Source organism: Acomys russatus, chromosome 23 (assembly GCF_903995435.1).
Source record: "Acomys russatus chromosome 23, mAcoRus1.1, whole genome shotgun sequence".
NCBI classification, from domain to species: Eukaryota; Metazoa; Chordata; class Mammalia; order Rodentia; family Muridae; genus Acomys; species Acomys russatus.
The window spans coordinates 43218081-43242879 of record NC_067159.1 but is presented as its reverse complement, the minus strand read 5'-3'; the positions used below and the strand labels follow the sequence as shown (position 1 = coordinate 43242879).

The window sequence follows — 24799 nt, the reverse complement described above, 5'->3', positions numbered from 1 at the left end:
AAATATAGCAGACCACTGGTGGGGTAGCCTTTAATTCCGGTACCGGGAGGCAGAGGCAGGCAAAGACCAGTCTACAGAGCTAGTTCTAGGACAGCCAAGGCTACACAAAGAAATCCTATCTTGAAAAACAAGACAGAAGAAAAACTGCTTAAAAGCATAGTGGCTGTAGATTGAAGGCATACAACAGGGGACCGTCAGGCACATGTGTGACGTAGTCGCAGAATGTGGGGAGGACAGGAAATAAGGAGTCTTTTGAAGACATCCTCACATCAGCCAAAATGACCAGTGATTTTTCTTGTCATTTGTTTTTACATTTCTAAGTAACAAAGTTTTACCAACGCCTAAATGATCACCTTTATTTATTTTCTGACATCCTCTTTTGGTAGATTAAGATTTCACCTGGCCTTGGGGATATGGCTCAGTGGTAGAGTGCGTGCCTATCCTGTGTCAAGCCTCAGGTTTAGTCCCCAGCACCTTATTTCAAACCAAACCAAACGTGAACTCGTTCTATTTCCTTTCTCATCTCAGGCTATCATTTGAGGATGATTGTTTATTTAGCAATAACTTCTAAAACGTTGTTATTAATGCTCATGGCATATCATGAGCAATTTCAGCATATCATCAGTACACAAGACCCAAGGAGCACCTGCTATTGTGGTCCTTTGAGTGTGTCTACATTCAGTTTTGTGGATTTCTTTAATATTCTGCACTGTGTGGCCCATCACAGAGTTTACCATATAGAACCTATGCTCGGTATCTGTGCATTTGTAGTCTGGTTCTTACATATTGAGAAATTCAGCTCTTCACACAGTGTGCATATGTATGACATTAGAGGAAGAGTTAATTTGTTAAGCTTATAGTTGTGAACACACTTCTTTAAAAAATATTAAAGTCATTTCTTCTCTCTATATGCTCAGTGTGCTTATACCCATCCTGTGTTCTCTCTACGCAATGTCTTTACCAGTCACTTTATCACGAAAGTCACTAAGCCTGTGGGTTCACCCCATGGGCCGCAACCCCCTTAGGGTAGAACAACTCTTTCACTGGGGTCACCTAAGACCACCAGAAAACATAGATATTTGTGTTGTTATTCATAACAATAGCAAATATAGTTATGGCATAGCAATGAAAGTAATCTTATGATTGGCGGTCACCACACCGTGCAGCATTAGGAAGGATGAGAAACACTGCACTAGACATTCAAGCTTCTTTCTAAAGTTAGATTATTACCTTTATCCATTCAGCTTTGATTTGAAATTTTCATTCAGTTAATGTAGAAGTGCCAGAATAGTAGAGTAAGACTGTTCATGATGACCTTGCTCATAATGTTCCATGTGGTGATAATGATGTTAAGGAGCTTTATTTCATGAACATATGGGAATGACATACAAGCTCTAGGCTGTTTTGCTAATCCATATAAGTTATGTGTAATATAAGATAATGTGTGCTATATATCTATAGTATATGTGTGTGAGCATGTGGGTTTATAAACCTGTGTTCACACATAGGAAGCCCAGAATAGGACATTGGGGTTTTCCTCTGATGCTGTCCATATTATTGTATTGAAATCAGGTCTCTCTGCAAGCTTGTCGTTTTGGTTAGGCTGCCGGTCATGGCTCCCTGACACCACGAGTTCTAGGCTCTTAGGGAAATGCCCTGCTTTTTCTGTGGATGCTGGAGACTCAAACTCATGATCACTAAATGGGTCTTCTTACAGACTAAGAAATCTTCCCAGAGCTTCAATTTTTTAAACTTATTTTTTGCAGTGCATAATTTAATTCCCTGATAGCAACATCCTTTATAGACACAGCCTAGAAAATAACTAGTGAGGATGGTTTTAACAATGGTATTGAGCTCCAAGATTTGCTTAGCTCCAAACCTAGTTTATGTTTTTATTTTCTTGACATTCAGTTGTTTCATTGTATGGCATTAAATGAGAACAATTATTATGCTTCTTTTTGAGTTTTAAAATAGTTGTACCTGTTTTAATAAAATAGAAAGCTAGCATTCACGCTCAGTAATAAAGGGCAACCGAATAATCTTTAAGTTGTTCTCTCTGAACTTTGATTCTCCTCCCTCCAAAATAAGTCAACATGTCAGACTCTGAGCACAGACCTGCCAGGAGTTTTGGAGTTTTCTACCTTTTCCTTGTACATCTCCCAGAGATGCTGTGATTTTACCTGTTTTCTGCAGCATGACTTTAAATATTTCAAGTGTAACCAAAGATTATTAACACTAGCCTTATGTGGGATAATAAAAACTGGAGCTGTGGGCCTTGGTTGCTGCTTTAGTTTTGTTCTAGATAAGATTATGAAAAAAATTAATTCTCCATTCTATTGTTTGCAATAAAATGACATGTCATTTTCTGAGGGATATCAAACAAAAATAAAAAGTTACTGTAAATAGATGGTGATCTTGGATGTTTACTATCAAAACTTATTCAAATAGTCATGATTAAGGTTTTGTTGTCTAAAACATTTCAGTTTTAACAGTGATATTTTGAGCAAATCTGCCTGTTTTCTTTGTAGACTAAAGAAAATAAATCATATTATGGAATTATGACTTTAACTTTTTCAGTAGGAAATTGTGATAGTTTTGTATGGATCACCTTAATTTTTCCTATTATGAAAAGTTGGTAAATCTGATTTATTGTGGCTTTGATGTAAGGAATTCTGGATGGTCTGTGAGGGTCTGTGGTTTGTTGCTGTTGTTGTTTTCCTTTAATCATTCCTGAAGATTTTTTTTTCAGATTTCAAAAACTATTGTAGTTGTCTTAATGCCTAACTTTATCAGACATAGACTATAGAAAATATCAAGGGCACAAACCTTTGGGATGCTTCTGAAAAATGTAATTTTCTGACCCAGATCTTTTGTTGCTGTGGTTTAATCATGTTATGCCTCTGGAAATGTCCCTTATAAGTAAGTAGTTGCCTTTAGCTGCATTCAAGAATATCCTAAGACACTTAATTACTAGTCTCCTTCAGAACTCACACAGTTCACCAAGAGTGATGACTCAGTCTACATCTTGTTTTCATATAGACACAGAAGTACAAGCAGATGCCAGTGTTTGCTTTGGGGTAGTTTTCCCTCGAAGAAAGAGATCAGTGCAATGCTGAAGTGGATGCAATTTTGTGTGACAGACAGCCGAAAACAAGGCCATGGTTGAAAGCAGCCAAACTCTTAGATGTTGTGCATGTCAAAACTGGAACAAAGATTATAATGCAAGTTCAGTTTTCTGTAAATATGGATCTCATCATTAATTAAGGTATGCAGCTCACCACAGCTTTGGGTGTGGTCCATGAACACAGCTGCTGCTTTGATCTCTAATTATTACATTTTATTGCCATGTATAACTGGGCCTTTGGGTTATTACTAGTGATGCAAACGAAAGAGAAGGGCATGTTGGGTGTACAGAAACATAGATGGTTTTGGCTTTTGTTGTTTGTACCATCAAAACTTCTTTGTTCATAAAACTTAAACAGTTGGAAGTGCTTTTGGAGAAAAGTTTAACATTGTGGATTTCTTCATGGGGGTCAGAGTTATGTATGTTTTCTCATTGGTACTGTCATAGTATCTTTTTATTATTTTATTTTTGAAAGGATAATATAATTATGTCATTTCTGCTCCCTTTTCTCCCTCCAAACTCTCCTGTATATCCTTCCTTGCTCTCTTTCAAACTCATGACTTCTTTTTTCATTTGGTGTACACTCACTCTCTCTCCCTCCCTTTCCCCCCAACACACACACGCACGAGCGTGCACGCGCGCACACACACACACACACACACACACACACACACACTCCTAAATACATGAGTATAGCCTTCCCAGTCTGTATAATGTTACTTGTATGTGTTTTCAGCGCTGACCATTTGGTATTGGCTAGTCAGTTAGTTGGTGTCCTCTTCCCTGGGGACTAGGTTCTTGTCCATATGGACTCCCTTTCCAATCACTGACCTGATTTTAGAGCCACTTACAGGCCATATTGCCCTGCAGCATTGTCTCTGAGAGCAAGTGCACATCACTGCATGCCACAGGGCTCCTAAGTGAGCACAGAAGAGAGTCATTGAAATATGTGTGGGTGTTGGGCCTGCATGTATGTTTGTGTAACACATGCATGTCTGGTTCTCCAGTGAGACCAGGAAAGGGCTCCTGGTCCTCTGGAACTGGAGTTCCAGCCCATTGTTATCCACGATAGATGCTGGAGAGAGAGCTTGGGTCCTCTGGAAGAGCAGCCAGAGCTCTTAACCTATGAGCCATCTGTCCTGCCCCAACAAGAACATTTTGTAAATGCAGTGAAAACATTAAAGAACCAAATGATTTTGAAAAAAGAATGGTTATCTGGAGAGAAATAAGGAACTCTGATGCTGAAGCTAATAAACATGTTAGTTTTTAATAAATGGTTCTTTAGAGATTACAGGGTAGAGTACATTGTGTTTGCTTTGTTCATTGCTCATCCTTGAGTGCTCATAAGGAGAGGAAATGAACATGATAGGAATCTCCTCGTCCCATTCTTTTGCAAGTCTTTTAGAGAGTGTTAGTGACCATGTTAGGAAATCAGCAGGGTAAAGGGAGTGCTTTTCTTCAATGAAAGAATCTACTACAAAAGTTAGTCATCTTAAAACTAGCTTGGTTTGTCTACATTTTCAAACATGAAAGCTCTACTTGTTTAGGTAAGTATTGTTTGTCCCTCCTAAAGGACATCATCATGAGAATAACACATTTGATCTTCAGTCATCATTGGTAATCTCAGTAGTTATGTCAGACTTAGATTTGGTGAGGATGAGCTTTGAAGACACATGCTATAGAAAGTCACCTGTTGCTAAGGGTGCTGTTACATCTCTTCTTTTGTGCATTTGAGTATATTACTGCATGCACTACTCTCTAGAAGGTATAGCTAGTTTGCTGTTATTGTACTGGGGTGCTGCTTCAGGACAACTCGGTGAATCTCAGTGTGTGATGGCTCTTAGCCAGAGCTCCAGTTCGTTAAATGGCTATAAAGCTGTCTCAGACCTCTGCCTTTTCTCAGCTCTCTCTCTGCCTTTGCATCCGGATTAGTGCTTACCATTCAGTTCATAGGCTCAAGACCAGTATTCCCACACAGTGAGTCATGCAAGAAAGTGTGCATTTTATTGGTTCATACTTTAACTGAGTAGATCATAAAATTAAATACATTTTTTTTAACTATACATGTGATAAAATGTGTGGAAATAGTTGTCTAGGGTAGGACTGCTCAATTATTTGTGGGTGCTGGACTAGTCATACTGTGACCGTTTGGTTGCTGGCCTCAGTGTGGCAGATGCCAAAGTTGGAATAGCATGCACAACTATTCCTGGTGGTTAGGAACTGCCAGAGCTTTCAGGTATGATCAGAGGAGCTGTCTACTGAACAGGCCAGCTTGAATTTTGAGCTTTCCATGGATACGTTGTAAGCAGTGTCCTGTTGAACACTCTTCTAGATTGCTTCCTAATAATGTAGATGAAAGACAAAGATGGAGACAAAGGATGAGGACCTTGTCACTTACTGAATTAAGTGTCCCATGTGGTTAGTTAGCTGCTGTCAGGTTTTCTCTCTATAGTGTGGAAAAGGGATTAGAGTTGAGAACATAATTTATGTTTTATATGGTTGCTATGTTAAAAAGAAAATGTTACTATCAAAGCGCTTTGGAATTTTGATTTGTCCTAAATTTTACAACAAAATCCTTGAAATTGTCAGTTAGAAATATAAGCAGAACTGTGATCTTTTATAAACAACCAGTTTCTATAAACAGAAGGTTTCCTAATAAGTAAAAGAAAACAGAATGATTTTATGTTCTTTTCTTTGTCATACAAGTAAGAATAGATCACACAGGACTTAGTAACCTTCAGAAGTATTTGTAGGTTCAGCTGACTAAATTTTCTTTTATTAGATTTAGATATTATTGTATCTTGGACTAATTTGAAATTCAGTAATGAGGGCACTGGACAAGATTCTACTTCCTAAAAAAAAAAAAAAAAAGATTCTACTCCCTAACTGATAAATGAGAATTAAGAACTGACTTGAAACTTAAGCCAGGATAGGCCTAGCTTATCTGTGCCTACAGATTCTCTATTCAGTAATTTTAAATGCCTTGAATCTGGGTATCTCCTAGCTTAAAAACAAAAATCTAAACACCTATTTGCAAAAATGTTAAGTCGGTGGTAAAAGCTAAGCTGAGACTCTAGCAAATACAAAAATTTCATGTTGTATGTTCTTCACAAACAGAGCAGGCTGAATGTATCCCCAACAAGGCCATGGTGAATACTAGAATGCATAAACATTTAAGTTTTACTGAAATACCTAAATACCCACTTCATAAAATCTGTAATGAAATGTCTTGCCTAGACAGGAACAGCACAAAGGATGTGTGTGGAGAAAGTGAGCTCCAGAAACTCCTGATCTTAGTGCTGGGCAGGTTGCACAGGTACCCCAGGGAGCTTGGCCACACTCCAGGTGACTGAGATGTTAAAACAAAGCACTGTAGAGGGCTGGATCTTGGTCCCTAACCTAAACTTGCAACTTTGGTTAGTTATGTGTCCTGCTTCTCAAAGAATCACACTTGATTCTGAAGAACTTGGGCGAAAAGAAATATTGGTATCTCTCTGGGACTGAGTTTTTCTACAGCAAACTCGATAGGCTTGAGGTTATGAATTGTGCTTGCCAGTGCATCATCCTGACCCTGCGCTAGCAGCTGATTTTTACTAAGGTTTTCCCAAGCATTAGTTAACTTTATTCCTTGCTCAAAGTCTATAAAATAGTTATTAATATTTTTATTGATCTTTCTGTGATATTATGAACCATCTCCATCCTTGAAGTATTGTGACACCATGACAAGAGATAGGAAGATGGAGAAATACAAATTGAACTCTTCCTCGTTACAGGCAGATTATTGCTTTGCAAGCCTATAGTTTTCGTGTTGGTAATAGGTACTGTGAAGAGAATATTTTTCTTACCTTAAAACTAAAAGAGAAGATTTTTCTCTTTTGTGTTTTTAATAAATTATAAAGGTATTATTGCCTGTATAGATAGATGGGTGGTAAGCATGGGAGTTATGCTGGTCAACTATTTTCATGAAACCATAAATCATAAAACAAACTATCCTCTCACCAGACGTCTGGAATCAGTGTGCTTTCTGATTGTGTGAATTTCATTCGAGGCTTGGGGATTTAGGTTATTTATATGTAGTATTGACGTTTGAGGTGGAGGTGGAGGCTTGAAGGGACAGTGCCTTCTACCTACAGAAGGACCACGGAAGATTCTCCTATATCTAGCAGTTACTGGGCCTACAAAAATGATTTTGTCATTTTGCAGAATGATTCTGAGTGTAGAAAACCAAATAGCCATAGTTTTGTAGTGTTAGCTCCTAGAAGGTTTGTTGAAGTCAACACTGTAAAGTAAGCCACCTTTGGCCACACATCTATTATGCCACAACTTGAGAGTATAAAACTTGAACATTGAGGATATAAAGCCAGCCTGTGAAACCATGTGACACACACACACACACACACACACACACACACACACACACACACACACACACACCTAAGCAGAAGATGGCATACTGTTCCTTAAAAATCTGAGTAAAATCCACACTCTGCTTGTGTGAATTAAGTTTTATTGAAACACAACCACTCTTATTGGTCCAGGTTGTTTGTCTGTCTTTCAACAATGACAACACTAAATGGTTTAATTAGAGCCCGTATGACCCACAGAACCTACAAAATTTGCTGCATTGTACTTGTCAATAAATCTGCTATTTCTTAACAATTCAATCGGACATAAATTTTACTTTTTATATAAAACTATTTATTGAAATATAGTAAAACTGGATTATTGTGACTTTAAATTTTCTTTTAACTCACATTCCAGTAGACAATTTTTTTTTAATCACAACAGGAGAAGTTCAATTTTCCGTTAAGTTATCCTGAAGTTGTTTTAGTGTAGATAAAAGGCACAGTGAATGGTAGTTTTTTTTTCTTCAGAAAACAGAAATGTGGAAATAAATGTAAAATATAATTTTTCTTCCTCTGAAACAGAGAACATTGTGAAAATTTGTCCATAAATGAAAGATAGTTTTGAGAAGTACAAAAATATGTTATAGAATATAAAAACATCAAACAAAACAAATGAACAAATATAAAAACATGTTGAAAACAAATATAAAACACAGTGATATTTTTATAAGTATATTCGAGGACAACGAATTATTGCATTATTGTTTTAGAAGCTTGCCCAAACATAATTTTGTGAAATATCACCAGATCAATTTCAGGTGTGTCTTGATTAATTTTGTTTAAACTTTTTTCTTTCTTCATATGGAACAGAATAACATTATAATAGATTCTTATTCCTCTACAACACCAAGATAGTATAAAGTGACCGTCACTTATAGAAAGGAAGAAAGGCCTAGAGTCCAGAGGTGGCTCTGAGACTAACATATAGCAGCAAGTGGGAAAATGAGAATACTGGTGATAAAGTTATCATTGGTCCAAATTATTTTGATATATCTAGGCTTTCTTTCTGAAAATTTGAGTACTCTAGTATGTCAAAGGTCCTTATTTTATTGTTGAGCTCAGAGTAATACTGACCTTAGTATTCTCACTTAGCCTTTTAGAAATTAGCCTGACAATCACTAATACTGGTTTCTTTTCGCCCCTCTTAGTTGAAATAGCTTAATCATTACATTGGAGAGCTTAGATGAACTAACTTCCTTCCTTCCTTCCTTCCTTCCTTCCTCCTTTCCTTCCTTCCTCTCTTTCTTCCTCCCTTCCTACTTTCCCCCTTACTTTCCTCCCATCAATACATACACCCATCAGCTCTCTAGCTTGATTTGTAACTGTTTATCAAAATTTCTTCTCAAATCATTATCAACTGCTGCAACCACCTCACAAGGGAAGTTACAGCAAAAGGTCACAACAGAAGCGGTTACCAGGAGGTGGCTTCCTGTCCTTGCTGCGTCAGAGCCACACTTGATTTACAGCCATGTGCAAGCACAAGGACAGGGCCCTAGATATGTGGCCAAAGCAGTTCCCATGTACCTGTTGCCTCTTGCTTTATCTGTGTGTAGATAGTCCGTCCAACTGTGTATTCCTTCTAGGGGTGAGCAATGTGCTTTACCATTTCCTGTAATTAAGAGAAGATGTGAAGAGGGAGAAAAAGCTTTTGCACAGCACATGCTTTTGATAAACTGGAGATGTTTATGCCTGATACATAACTATTCTGTGCCTTTGTTTAGAGGAGATATTCTCAAGTAATTTAGAAATTTCCAGGGAAGCATCACCACAAGTGTTCAAACTGTTTGAGGACTGAGGACAATGGAGTGCAGAGGACTCTAAGAGGCATCCTTTTGTCCTCTTGCGTGTTTGCTTTCTTCCACATTTGGACTTGCTTTGTTATTATAAATTGACATCTTTGTAGTTAAAGTGATTAATGATGTGCCCTAGTGTTTATGGGTCCTAAGGTCAGGAGGGCCAAAGATGGCCTTGCTGTGGGAATTTTAGAGCTCACCTCATAGAAGATGAACCAGATCCCACATCCTTTCTGCATGGGGTAAATGGTACATGAGGATGAAGGAGACACCCAGCTATCAAAAGGAAAGTAAACTAATCTTTATCTGCATAGTTCTGTTGCCTAATTCCTTGCTCTTAAAACATTATCATGAAAGTTTACTAGCCACTTTTTAAAATAAAAGCTACAAGGTTCTGTAAAGCTGTACCAAAAAATGCAGCAGCTAAAAACATGGCCTAAATAGAGCTCTAGCCATTGGGTGTTCAGAGTGGTAGCTTTGCTGGATTCTTTGGAATCTAATCCATGGTACAGCTATTGCTAATTTACGATCATTCTTTTATATTCTTTTTTCTAACTAGAACATTACAATTCTAGTTTTTAAGGTGTCTGTTTGTAACTGCAAACTCCTTTCAGCTGTTAAGCTGTGAAACTGCTTATACCAAGTTGGGGATTTCTGCTTCAGATACTGCTTTTAGAAACAAAACAAGCAACTTTGAAAAGCTTATTCTAGCCACAGGGACAGCTTTGTTCTTTGAATTCCTTATCCTGGGGATAGTGCTCAGCTAAGGCAGTGGTATCTCACCAACCAGGCTTACTCTTGTCAGGGCTTCCTGCTCAGGAGACAGAACAATAAGGCAATTGTTGAGCCATGGCCGTGTGCCATTGCCAGGACCTCAGCCGACTGGAAACTCACCCTGCACAGGAGGGACTCAAAATCCCTACCGTGCAAAGGGAGAGGCAGTAGCTTGTGATTTTTACAACAGTTTTTAAATATCCATTTGTTCAAATATCTTAAATTTGCTCCTTTCCAGGTAATCCATGGCATTGCTAAAGGAGAAGATACTTACTATTTGTCTAACCTAAGAAATATAATTATATCAAAATTAATTTTGGCAAATGTTTTTTTCATATTTATACGTCAGGTCTTTCTCCACAGAGAATAATGATATATTTGATAAAGAAAGTAGGATTTTCTTCTTCAAACATGGTCAAATTATGCTTCCAACAAAGCATCTTGAGTATCTTATTAAACATAAAATTTAAGAGAGTTCTAATGAGGCAGGAAAGGCAATTTGTATAACCAGAGTTTCTAGATTATGCATTGTAAAGTTTTACGATTGTAAACTGGAATTTTTTTCCCTTAATTTTGTCCACTATTCCTGGGAGACTTAAGTAAACATTTCAGACATTGCGAAGATTTGTTCATTCTTTAAATATTCTTTTAAAATGATGTTTCCCAAGTCCCACTCTCCACTCTTTTCTTGAGAAATATTCTCTAATAATAAGCTGTATGTATGGATGACAATCCATAGTATTTTCTTTAGTTATTTAAAGGTTTCTGGGTAATATGATGTATAATTGGGGCCTTCGTGTTTTCCACATATCTTTCAGAGTAGAAGGCTTTTTTAATAAAATATGTTTGCAAGGCAGTTGGTTTACTATGAAATAAACTTTGAGAAAGTTTTATTATCAAAAATACATATTCATTGTATATATTAGGGAAGAGGTACACAAAGGAGAAATAGTATCATTTAAAAAGCACCTTTCCTAAAATGTTGGTAACAATGTTGCTGTCTTTAGGTATATCAGTGCCAAAATGTAAAATTGTTTTAGGAAGGAATGTATTTATTTATTTTTTGTTTTATTTTGTTTTTTCAAGACAGGGTTTCTCTGTGTAGCCTTAGCTGTGGACTCACTTTGTAGACCTGGCTGGCCTCAAACTTACAGCAATCCGCCTGCCTCTGCCTTCTGGGTGCTGGGCTTAAAGGCGTGCACCATCATGCCCCGCTCTAGGAATGATTTTAAGGTTATACTTTAAATAAATAAAAGAAAACTTTATTGAACTAGCCTACAAGTTTACTTCAAAAGGCAAAGTAAAACATATTAACAGAGTTCAAGGCCACCCTGGTCTACAAAGTAAGTCCAGGGCAGCCAATGCTACACAGAGAAACTTTGTCTCAAAAAAAGAAAAAAAAAAAAAAAAAAAAAAAAAAAAAAGAAAGAAAAGAAAGAAAGAAAGAAAGAAAGAAAAGAAAAAACAAACCAAAACCATACTCAGATGTCACATGTCACATGATGCTAATGAGAATAAATGAAACCTTTTTCAAAATTTAATAATTCCTGTGGTTCATTTGGTGGCTATTATTTAGAGCTGATTTTTATTGCACTGTGTAGCATACCGGCATTTCATTTGACATTTGCTTATAAGCCAATCCATTTTTCTGTGCAGTAGGATGTTTATATAATGAACCCACCCTGGGATTTTGAGGGCATATTGGCACTCTTCCTGAAATGCTTGTCTTACATCTCGTGAAGCCTTGTCAGAAGGTAAATAGGGTGTGTTCAGATTTAATTTTTTTCTGTAAATTCATTTTTTTCAAATACTGTGTTTATAGAACTTTCAGTTAATAAAGTATGTTCACATTCATTCTGAACTTAATAAGTTGTTGGGACAAAAAAATTAGTGAAAATACTGTTCTGATCTTTTGTTTCTAACACTGCTCAAATTAGAAGGAACATTAAGAAAGGACAGTATTGTTTTCTCATGTGTGTGTCTGTGTGTGTGTGTGTGTGTGTATGTATTGTGTCTATGTTTATCTTGATTGTGGCAACCTGCTTGCTTATCGTGATGCTGAGGATCAGGGACCCAGGGACTTACTCATGCTGGGTAAGCTGAACTACATGCCAGCCACATAGTATGACCTCTATTTACACATTAAGTTGCTAGACACATGCCATGGATCTCAACACATACAGATGGAAAAGGACACTGGCTTCTCTATTTGGCAATCTTTCAATAATGTCTTGGGTGGTTTTAATGACTACATCCTTTGCGATTAAATTAGACTGTGGAATTCCAAGGAAGATTCCATTGCTCTGTACTTGAACTTGTTCTTTGTTGTAATAACCCTGCAAGCTAAAGAGTAGTTGTTTGAGAAAACACATGGAAAGTTATGCAACAGTACAGGGTATGACCTGTACACGGTAGATCACAGTGTGCTAGTGCCCACTGTGGCCTTTCATTAGGCTAGCCAACTATTCTGTTGGTGCTTGCAGTTAAATTAGTTGTTAGTGGAAATTTTAGCTGCTGCTAACATGCTGATCGAGGTTTATTACTAGGTTTTGTTTACTGAGAGATCCATTGTTTTAGGTTATTGGTGAGTTGCTGTATATTTAAGTAAAAAACTCTTAATGTTTTATATAATAAATTGTTATCAAGTAATATTTACCCACTATTTTTACATTCCTGGAATTCCACCCTGATGTTTTATTCTTGGGCTGGTATAAATATGGGAGGAGTTATATTGTTTCTGGTATATTAAAAAATAACATACAGTAGGGAGATTGAGGAGGATTGGAGCGGAGAAAAAATGGCATCAGTTTGATCAAAACACATTATATGATGTATGAAATTTTCAACCAATTCTTTAAAAAGAAAAAAAAAAACCACTTTAACGTCAAGGAAATACCACTTAAAGTATCAGTAGCTCTCTTAGTTGTTAGTGGGTACAGCTATCATACAATAAAGTATAACAGCATGGGGCTCAGCACTGGGCCTAACAGTTTACCTGAACTTTGAAGTTCCCGATTTGAAAGGTGAAGATGATAGTTTTATTTTATAAGAGATCGTTGCCCTAAACCAACTATTGCTACTCTAGCTCACTACACCAAAAATGCACATAGTGCAAGATAAGAACGGGCTAAAAATATCAATTTACTTGAAATACAAACAGTTATCACATGCCTGGACCTTTGTCAGACCTTCCTTAATCTTTCCCTTGCGCGTTTATCACTGGTGATATATTACCTGCCAGGCTTTGCACTGGTATATGGAGAAAGACAGGATATGGGCATTGTTTTTATTGAATTTAACTTAGTCTTCAACATCATCTAGTGGTCACTTTTCTCAGTGCACTGATGCACCACCCTGGCAAAAACAAGTCCAGGGAGGGTAGGTTTTGCCTCACAGTTTGAGGGTACAGCCCATCGAGGTGGGGAAGGAGCCAGTCATGTTGCATCTAAGTAGGAATCACACATGATGACTTCCTGCACTTTTCCGGCCTGGACTCCTGCCCACAGGATGATGCGTCCCATTTAAGATGTATGTCTCTTCCCACCCTAATTGCCCTAAGCTAGATAACCTCTTACAGACACGCTCAGAGGCCCGCCTCCTAGGGGAGTCTATCTTCGGCTAAGCTGACAAGTGAGATACATCAACTTGTATACATGTTTAGGAGTAGAAATATAGGGTAAATTACCGCTAAGGGACTTAGTAAATATAATTGCTAAGCTTCAGAAAGAGACCTAAAATCTGTAGACGTTCTCACGAATGCTAGGAGAAAAGGCAGCTGCTACTGGAAGTCAAGATTCAGGTTAGGCTGTTGAAGTGCTTGAGGATCAGGAAGTCATGCTTAGTTTAAGAATTAAAAGCATAGGTATAGCTGGGCATGGTAGTGTACGCCTGTAATCCCAGCACCCAGGGAGACAGAGGCAGGCTGAAAAAAGAATTAGAAACGTGGGTATAATAGCAAACAAGATTAATATTGGATCTTGTAGAATTGACTTTTAATTACATAAACTAATTAGTTTAATCCAAGCACTCAGGAAGCAGACTTAGAATCTCTGGGTTCTAGGCCAGCCTGGTCTACAAAGCGAGTTCCAGGATACCAAGGCTACATAGAGAAACCCTATGTCAAACAAAATAAAATGAAAGAAAGATTGTGAATAATTAAAAATTTATTTATAAAGGCATTAATTCTGATTATGTAATATCTTAAAGTACATAAATAGTTAAATTCTGTTGATGACATTTCTAAGCTGCCAAAGGTTCATGGCTTTCTTCTTCTTCTTCTCTCCCCTCCAGAGCCTCTGCTGCAGCCAAGCCTGAGCCTGTTGCTGTCCAGAAGGTGCGTTTCTAGTTGAGCATCTCTAGGCTCCGTCCGTTTTGAGCCACTGCTTTGCTCTTCTTGTCTCAGATCCCATCGTTTATAACCTCAGCGTAGTTTTACTTGTTCTTTTCCTGAAAGACAAAAAGGAAAGTAGAAACCAGAACTTACAAAGTTACTGTATTAGTCAGGGTTCTCTAGAGGAACAGAACTTGCAGAACAAATCTGAATGTATTTGTGATTATATGTATATAGAAAGGAGATTTATACAGGCTGTAGTCTAGCTAATCAGAGAACGGGTGTCTACCAAACAGCGGGTCCATGAATCCAGTAGTTGTTCAGTCCACAAGGCTGGCTGTCTCAGCTGCTCTTTACTCTGCTCTGGAATCTGGAAGAAGTAAGTTCTAATGCCCGTGAAGGAATGGACTCGCTGGTGAGGCTAGAGCAAGCCGGCAAAGAGGAAAAGCTTCCATCTTCTATATCTTTTGCACCCTCAGAAAGTGTGGCCCAGGTTAAAGGTGGATCTTTCCACCTCAAACGATCTGGATTAAAAGTGGTTCTGCTCGGGCTTTAGTTAACTCCAGATGCAGCACGTTGACAACCAAGGAGAGCCATTATAGTTAATACTTGTAATATAAAACACTATTTCTAAGCCCCTACCTTGTCAATAATGCATGTCTAAAATACTTTTGTATTTACTTTTAATTGTCTTATATTTACACATCTAAAAAGCATTAGTAAGTAGTTACCCGGGATGACCAGCATGCCAGTCCAAGGTGCCCTTGGTTTGGGCTATTGGCCAATGCCCTGTTTTTTCATCATGCACCCTCACATTATTGCAAGAGCATTTCTGTCATCTGATTTATTCTCTTTGAAGTTTTTCATTCATATTTTTTGGCATTCATATATTTATTTAATTGTCTTGCTTCAGCCCTAACTTATTTTTCTCAATGAAAATTAGTAAGATTATAGATTGCCTTTTTTCTTGTAATTAAGCAGTACCAGTATATATTTTCTTAAAGATCTTATTTTCTTTTGGAGTGGAAGACTGACGGTTTTTGTTTGTTTTGTTTTGAGTATGAATCCAGACAAAGTTTTACCAACATTGGTGATCACCAGTTTTGGTGATTGGAGAAACTGCTTTCTTACTAGTCTTCTACTACTGGCATTGAGGAAATAAATAAGATCATATTTTTCCTCTTGAGACTTAAGTATTGGGAAAGGGGAAAGAATTTTATTTTATCTCTGAATAATATCTTCACATGCCCAGGGAGGGAAACAGTAGTAGACCATAGGAGAGAAACAAGTAAATTGGTTTTTGTTCATGTTTTATATTCCCCCCAAATTCTTTATTCATAATAACTATGTAACCTATACTTTTAAGTTAGGTGAATTCCCTTAATTGAAGAGTTTAAAACTTGGTGCCTCTCATGACGCAAGTAATTACACTGTGGAGAGAAATAAAATGTTAGAAATATGGAATTATAATTGAGACCTTGGGTACTTTAAAAATAAAATGTTTCAGTTAATGATAGTTTGTGTATGTGGAATAAAATGACTCAGTTACAATATGTGTAAGTTGACATTTAATAATAGCCTTTAGGGTTTTTTTTTCTGGTTTTCCTGCTTTTTCCTAAATATTTTGAAATGTTAATTTTTATGAAAATATATTTTCTGTATGCGTTAGTGTTATGCATGTTGAGATCAATTAGCATGCATGCTATGCTATATCAACTCATTGTTTTTCCTGAAAACATATTTGAGCTGCTAACATAGTATTTGTCTTTTTTAAAGTCAGCTATGTGTTTGTTTGCACTCAGTATATTTTGCATGTATTTGGTGTGTTTTGTATATGTTTATTTTTATTTCACATAGGGCGAACCCAAAGAAGTAGTTAAACCTGTGCCCATTTCATCACCCGCTGTATCCAAAGTCACTTCCACAACCCACATGGCCTACAATAAAGCACCACGGCCCTTTGGTTCTGTGTCTTCACCAAAAGTCACATCCATCCCATCACCATCGTCCGCCTTCACCCCAGCCCATGCCACCACTTCATCACATGCTTCCCCTCCACCTGTGGCCGCTGTCACTCCTCCCCCATTCTCTGCACCTGGACTGCATGGTAATGCCAATCTTAGTGCTGACCAGTGTTCATCTGCACCGAGCACTGGTAAATCTGCAGTTAATGTCCCACGGCAGCCCACAGTCACCAGCCTGTGTACCGAGTCTGCTCAGGAGCTAGCAGAGGGACAGAGAAGAGGATCGCAGGGTGACATTAAGCAGCAAAATGGGTAGGTGGCCCAGGGTGGTTTCTGCTCTTAACCAAAATTCTTCTTTCAGGTAATTTTCAGGAAACAGTGTACTTACTCTTCAGCTGTTCTTTGAAGGAAGATGAAGTTGTATTTGCTATACTAACAGTGACCTTCATTTATTTACAAAGTACTTGTACAAGGCATTATAAGTTAATTGGAGCTTAATTGTGCATTCTGATGTGGTCCGAGCATGTGACATCTCTGCAGTTTTGCCCTCCAGGTTCCTGCATAGGGTTGAGCAGCTGGCACTTACAATGTAAGGCAAATCTTATATCTTTCTTCCTCAAAATTTCCTTCTATTGGCCACAGCGTGATTGTTGTTTGTTCTCAGTGTATGTACACTTCCTTAAGGAGAAAGGAAATGAGTTTGTATTATCTTTTCCCTTCACGAAGTAGTTTAGAGAGCTGAAAACAAATCAGCTTCCTCAGCAGTCACGGCTCTGTATAAGACATTAGCTCAGAGCAAATAGCTAAAAATATTTTTAGATAAATTTTATTAAGAATTTATTCTTTAAGTACAATCAGTAATTTTAAAAGAGATGAGGGTCAGCATCAGAAGCACATATAGATTTTTTTTTAAAGCTGAACTCATTGAAACTAGAGGATATTCAGTAAAAGCAGCAATATTGAAAATGCAATTGCAAATTTTTGTTTAGGGGTTACAGTTTTTAAAAATGTGCTGAGCGTACTAAATTATTTGAATCCCCAAGATTTAAGGTTGCACATATGCTTTTGAAGCCTTTATTTCTAGGTTGTTCAAATTTGTTTCTTTTAAAATTCAGTGAAGTTACTTGCAGGCAAAGTAATCTACATATAATTTAGGTTGGATTTGTTGTGACAAAACGTACTTTTCAGGGGAAATACTGTGCACATGTGATGGGCTTTGCTGATGCAAGTCTCCAGGAAATTCATAATTAAAATAATTGTGTAGATAGACCCATTCTTGGAGATCTGACCCCTCTGGAATGCTAACTCACCGAATGAAGAGGATGTGCTTTCTGTAGTGTGGTTGCCATGGCACTCCTGGGCTTTGAAAGAAGAGGTGGCAAGGTTCCAGGCTGCTGCTGAGGAGCAAAGAGAGTTACTGGGCTGTGCATCTCTGGTTCTGCGGTTGTGGGCAGCTTTTTAAAGGACTGGTGTAGACATTGGAGTCAATTAGTGCCCTTCACAGAATGTTATGTCTCCTTTATCCAGTGAAGAGTGTCTGTGTGTGTGTTTGGTTGTGGTGTTTCCTGTTTGTCTGTTTTATGACAGTAGATGCTAGAGTAGTCAAACTAGGCAATCACAAGAGGATGATGCTGGCAGTCAAGTGCTGGCCCCAGAAACACGTTCATTGTGCGTGTTAAGTTCTAGTTTAAGTAGCTGGACAATCCATTGAGGGTAGTGATGATATCTGAACTAAAACCCATTAATACTGGACAATCCATTGAAGGTAGTGACATCTGAACTAAAACCCATTAACACTGGACATTTTTAGATTAAGTCTTTTTGAAGTAGAAGCAAAGCGAAGTTATGGGAAAGTCTTGAGTTCACAACAAGCGTCAATTTGTGCTTGGTAAACATTCCTTCAGTAATTAAGGCTAACATGATTTAGAGTTTGTTTCAGGCTGAAGTGACAGCGCTCTAGTTGCAGGACCTTAGTGGCAGTTTCCTAATGAGTCTGCAAGCATTCACCCAGCACATGCCTGCTGTTCAGCACAGTGCAAAACTGAGGATAAAGGGGATTATTACATGCCTTGCAGCATTAATAAGCAAACTACTGCTTTGCATCTGCAAACTGAAAGTGTTTAAAAATAGCTTGATTTCAAATGCTGTCCAGACGTTAGGACAGTGAGCACACTGTTTGGTGCCTTTCCAATTCTAAGGCAGACCTGAGGTGCTCTCTCTGTCACTACATTTCAATTAGAGAAGTAGAAAGTCACTTGACAGTCAGTGAGCCATGGGTTTTCCTGAAGAGCTAGTGTTGTTGTGGCTTCGATGAGCACTTTCACTACGTCAGGTGTCAACCTGTTTCTGTCGCATGTTTTACTGGTAGGCTTCCCAGATTTTTATGAGAGCAGTAAAACAAAACTCTTGTAAACTTGAGAGTCATTACTTTTTATTAATTACCAATGACCAAATGTTTAAAAGTTCAAAAGAATACAAGGAAACGGCTAAGTTGTTTTTTCCTCAGAGGGTCAGGATGGTTAGTTTTCACGTGACTGACTTGAAATGGCTGGCTATTTTGCCAGGTTTATAGGTATCCCACCCAGATTTGTGTTGAATTAGCAAATAGGAGAAACAAGCAAGTGCTTATTGGGTCATCAGTAGGGCGTAAACTAGCTCTTCCCATACAGCAGGAAGTCTGGCTAGCATCCTCATGGCTTTGAGAGTAACTGTTGTTAGCTATGTAAGCATTCTTTTTCTTGTAACTAATAATGATTAAGGCACTTTTAGGAAATTTAAATCTATCTGCTGCATATAAATTACTGTTTGTGGCATGCTGTCCTCTCTGCTACCACCTTGCTCCTTGGAGAACAGAGCAGGGTTTTGTATTCCTGGCTGGAAACAAGCTGTTCCACATGAAGTAGACTAGCTGATTTGCATTTCACTGTCCACATGTCCTGCATTATAATGTGCCACTGCTCTCAGGAGGTAAGTCTTTCGTGTATCCTATATTAATTTCAGGTTTTGTTTTGTTTTGTTTTGTTTTTGGCTGCAGCCGCTAACAGTTTGTATGTGCTGTTTTGAAGAGTCAACCTTGAAATATATAAAAATTAATGATATAATCAAGTAATGGTTTTAAAATGCTTTTCTTTTTACAGAAAACACACGTGACAAAGTTAGTATCTACATTACTGGGAAGAGACATGGTGATTTATATATGAGTAAACAGCATGAATGCTCAGTTTTTGCAAAATTAAATTAAATTTTGCAAAATAATTGTAATTTAGAAAACACATAGTGTTGCCCATATGTTTTATTTGCACTGCTATGTTAGAGTGAATTGCTTTATAGTAATATGTAGTATTGTTTAAGTTATAAAAGATGTATGAGGTTTGCTGCTCAGTGGCTGAAAGAGAAATGCTTGGTGAAATTAATTCTAATCAGTGAAGAGTATTATAAGACTAAGATAAAAAAACTAAAAACTTTACCAGTAATAAATAATAAAATTAAAAAAAAATAATATGTTAAAAACTGAATTATTTCCAATTTGATATAAAAATCCAGCATTTCCTATATCAAATTCTCTTATGACTTGTTCTGATTTTCATGGAGTATTAAATCAGAAACCATTACTGGCAGGATTAGCTGTCTTTGTGTGGTGTGCTTGTTTGCATGTGAGTACTGGAAAGTCCATGTGTTTCACTCAAAAGATATAGTTAACAGCTTCTTCAATGTTTCAGTTAGTAGGCATAGGCTTTGAGAACCAATGACATTTTTGTTTTTTTAATTCATACTGACAGTAGACTGACTAGTGGTGACTATCTTAAAAGTGAGATTAAAACTAAGTTGTTGTGGCAGCAGCTTAGCACTTTTATATTAATTGAACTGTGATTATTCTGAACATGTACAGAAACTTCTTTCATCAGTCACCACATAAATTCTCTTTGGAAGTAGGGACTGTCTGTCCTTGGACGTAGTCAAGAGAGTTAGCTATAGGGTTGCTGGAACACATTCTTTCTAATTGCCCGCAGTCTACTGATTGATCCCAGCACATTAGTGAGGCACTCCGACATTGTGCATTTCAAATGAGCTGACTGTACATAAAAGCTGGCCTGTTAGCGGCTGTGGCATAGCACATAATTTGTTTGATAAAAGGTAAACATGGCACTTAATTTAAAAAATTGAAACATTTATATTAAATAGCTTCAAAGCCCAAAATTCAAATCTGCTAAGTTATTTGGTATCACTCTGTATTTCACTGTGTTTCTAAATACTTCATAACAGTCTGATTTTTATTCAGCTGAGTGCCCAGGAATATATTTTCCTGTCATGGTTCTTGTATGGGAGCTAACATTTGATGCTGAGGAAAATTTGATTGTGCCCTCCATTATGTCACCTGTTGTCACTCTATTTCTTTCTGTCATTTTGATTTGTTGTCTAGAGGCTACAGACTCAAGTTGTAGCTCTCCAAGTGAATTAATGTGCATAGGCTCTCATCAAAAGCACTTTTCTCAAGGAGTTGTGGAATGTTTGTCCCTACAAACCAGGATTTATACAGCTTTCAGATATTTTCAACATAACCCATTGTAAGAAGTCTGAAGGGCAGGAAGATTTGAGCCTTTTGTAAATGCCCTTTGCCTGTGACATGGCAGGTTATCTGGCCATCACATTGACATTGCTACATATGATGCAGATCTATTTGAGCACGTCTTCTAAAATATGTGAAAGTATTTGTTGATTATATTCCAGTTGATTTCTTTAAGTTGAAATCAAGTCAACTATCTGCTTATGGCCTTCAACACAGAACACTGCCTCCACAGTTTCTTGTTAACACTAAACATTTGCCTTCAAAGTTGACTGAGTGAGTGAGTGAACATCAGCAATGGTACTCAAGAGATTATGTGGCAGAGTGATATTCCTGCCTTGTGGTGTGGGAAACGCTTTACTTCAGCGTTGTTCTCAGCCTGAGGGTTGAAACCACTTTGAGGGCTTAAATGATCCTTTCATAGGGGTCACCTAAGACTCTGATACCATAGGAAAACAAAAATATTTACCTCACAACTCATAAAAGAAGCAAAATTACAGTTATGCTGAAGCAATGAGGACTTTATGGTTGGGGTCAATATAACATGAGGAACAAACTATGTTATAGGGTTGCAGCACTAGGAAGGTTGAGGACCACTGCTTATACTGTGAGAAAAGAAGGGAAAATACAGGTCATCACTTCACTGCTGTGTCCAGCCTCAAACTGGGAACGGAGCCCTCTGTTGTCTATGCTGATGTTAACTTGTAGAAAGACCACAGCTTTATTCATTCCTAACACTAAAACTGGTAGGCAGTCCCTCACTTAGTTTATCATGAATTTCTACTCTGACTACATTGTATTGTATGGTCAAAGAACTAGCATATTCTTTGACAAAGCAACATAGAGTTTTACTGGATCCTCTATCTGTAATGGAACACAAATGTAATTGTTCTTAACAGTTCTGTCCATGTTAGGCTCTGTGGATCAATTGTATCTTAGAATTTCCCTTACCATACCAAATCAGATATACCTTTCTGGGCAATAGCTGTATTCCCAGTAATACAGAACTATGTAGCTCCCACATACTTCTCAGGTTCTTGGGATTTATGAATAAGGGTGGTGTTCATGAGTAGGCAGGAGGAATGTGTATACTGAGAAGGAGCCCACAATTTCTAGTCTTCTGTGCTTCCTACATTTTCATCAACCACTAAGTTGTTAAAAAGAAAATGCAGTGTAATATTCTCTTATATAATAGGATGATTTATGGGAACAGATTATAGCTGCTATTAATAAACTTTTATAATGTGAGACTGAACCGTTTCCTTCCTGATTTTAAAATGCATTCTAAACTGATTTCTAAATGGTATTTCAGATTATACTTTATTATGTTCTATGTAGGAAAATGAGAGTTTGAGCTCATACCAAAATACAATTTCTGAAAACCTAGGTACTAAAAAATACATGGTTTTTCCTTGATGTTGAGGAATTAGGATTTGAACTAACATTAATACATGAAGTCATTGTCAGTGTTTTGTGGGATAGAAACAGCTCTTCAACTGTTGTCCTCATAGTGGAAATGCAACAGGGTTGTCAGTGTTTTGTGGGATAGAAACAGCTCTTCAACTGTTGTCCTCATGGTGGAAATGCAACAGGGTTTTGACTAACATTGTGCCTACTGGGCTGTGTTTCTGTGATTATTTTAAAGCATGGTGTTTGTGTGTCATCTCTTAAATTGTTTTGGATTCTGCTGTTTCATTGTTTTTTTCTTGTTCTCCTTCTTTTGTTTCCCCTCTCCCCTGTCACTGCTTCCCGTGCTCCCGGGAACCTCCATGTCTCCTCTATCACATCTTCCCTGTGTGCTCCTCTCCAGCAACCCTGGCCCTGTGTAAGTACTTACCTCAGGGTTTGTCCTCTAATTCTAACCGTCTTCTCTAACTTCTCAACTTACCACCCCAGCAAATCTTCTAAGTATCATCTCATTACAAGAATTTCCAGATATATTACAGGTTTTTTTTTTTTTTAATGGGTTTTTCACACTAGAAGCCTTCTTCTGAATCACTGGGATATTTGGAATGACCACATCTCCACAGTAGAAAGAGTTAGTAAAGCCAGATAAAGGGAAATGGCTAGCATCACAAGCAGCATGCACTAGAGTTAGAGATATGATTTGGTATCCCATTTTTAGTATTAAAAAAAAATCAGTATAGATGAGCTTCCTAATTTTGAATGTCTATATTTTGAAATAAATTATTTACTCCTGAGAGTTAAATTTACTCTATTTTCAAAGATATAAAATTTTTTAATTTTAAAATGATTAATGTTTCTTCTTTTAGCATAGTTATCATATTAAGTTTTTGCAATGAGGAAGCACTAGGTAAATGCCAAGAAATTTCCTGTTATTTAGCCTGAGACTTTGAAGCTGTGGTAAATGCCATAGGTCTAATACATGTTTTCTGTAAACATACCATGGTAAGTTCTTCATGGTATTATGTTATTATTCCTTGTGTCTTAGCTTGAAGCCATTCATGTTTTTCAGATGGAACTCTATATAGAGAGGCTAAAACAAATCATATGTCTGTACTTACAAGACCCTAGATTCCATCCCCATCTATGCATAAGCTAGGTGTGATGGCACACACTGTAATCCCGGTACTGGGGATGTGCAAACAGGAGGAGCAGGCTTACAGGCCAGTCTGAGTTAACCTACCAAGTTTTGAGATCAGCCTGGGCTGCATGAAAACCTGCCTAACACAAGAACTTAATACTTGACAGTAGTAGTAATTAAAACAAAACAAAACAATGCATACTGACCAATTAAAGAGCTTAAAAATTAGTAAGTTTCTTAACTACTACAAAATTTTCAAGTACATACATAAAATTAAGAGTTGTTTTATATATGCCAAAGGATGGGCTTTTTTTTTTTTTTTTTTTTTTTTTTTTGGTTATTGTTTGTTTTTTGTTTTCTCCCAACACTGGATTTCTCTGTGTAGCCTTGGCTGTTCTAGACTTGCCTTGTAGACCAGGCTGGCCTCAATCACACAGAGATCTGCCTGTCTCTGCCTCCCCAAGTGCTAGGATTATTGGCACATCCCACTGTGGTCTGCCAAAGGCGTTTTTCTTTTTCTTTTCTTTCTTTCTTTCTTTTTTTTTTTTTTTTTTAAATAAATAGTCTTTTTCTTAGTTTCTGAAATTATTTGTCTATTTTTTAAAGGATTAGGTATTTCTCAGTCTTCATAAATATCTTCTAGGTAGTTTATTTCCATAATCACTGTAAATTATTTGTCTTACTTTGTTCTACACAAATATTTATTCTTTTATGTATGTCTGTGACTTGTAATGTTAGCAGCCAATGTTCTAGTCTTCCTGAAAGAGCAGGATGATAATTTCTGTGGATCATGATGCATGGAAATCCAATTTTATATATATATATATATATCATCTACCTTATTTATTCCTCAGAACCACCTTTAAGACGCAATTTGTAATGTTCAAATCTGAGACTCAGAGCAGTTGAGTGACTTCTGCAAAACACACTGGATAGAGGACGTAGTCCTTCAAGACTTCAGAGTTGTTCACTTGGGTGGACTCAGCGCCTTTTCCATTTCCAGTCTGCAGCTCTTCACTGTGCTGACCTGGACCATAGCTCTGCTTAGGACTGAAGATGCTGTATACACAGCTGAGAAAGTTGTAGAATTTAACACTTATGTTCCTTTCCAAAATTATATTTGAAATTGCTAGTTTATCCATATAAAAAATTCATGGTTCTGGAGCATAGTGTGGATATGACCATTTAATTTTTGGAAGGCAATCTATTGCAGCATTCTAGAATAGATATTCATATCTAACTGGCTAATTTGAAATTGTGGATTTTACTGTTGTATACTTTCCATTGCCTGTTTTCCTT

General features: G+C 37.4%; 1 protein-coding gene across 2 annotated transcripts in view; it reads left to right on the top strand.

Moving 5' to 3' along the window:
* Positions 1-24799, top strand: part of Pdlim5 (PDZ and LIM domain 5) — a 167225-nt gene that overhangs the window by 72049 nt on the left and 70377 nt on the right. For both annotated transcript variants that reach the window (XM_051165900.1, XM_051165899.1), the window contains exons 4-5: positions 14388-14430; positions 16612-16703. In XM_051165900.1, coding sequence (XP_051021857.1) covers positions 14388-14430; positions 16612-16703 — 135 coding nt within the window. The remainder of the gene's footprint in view (positions 1-14387; positions 14431-16611; positions 16704-24799) is intronic.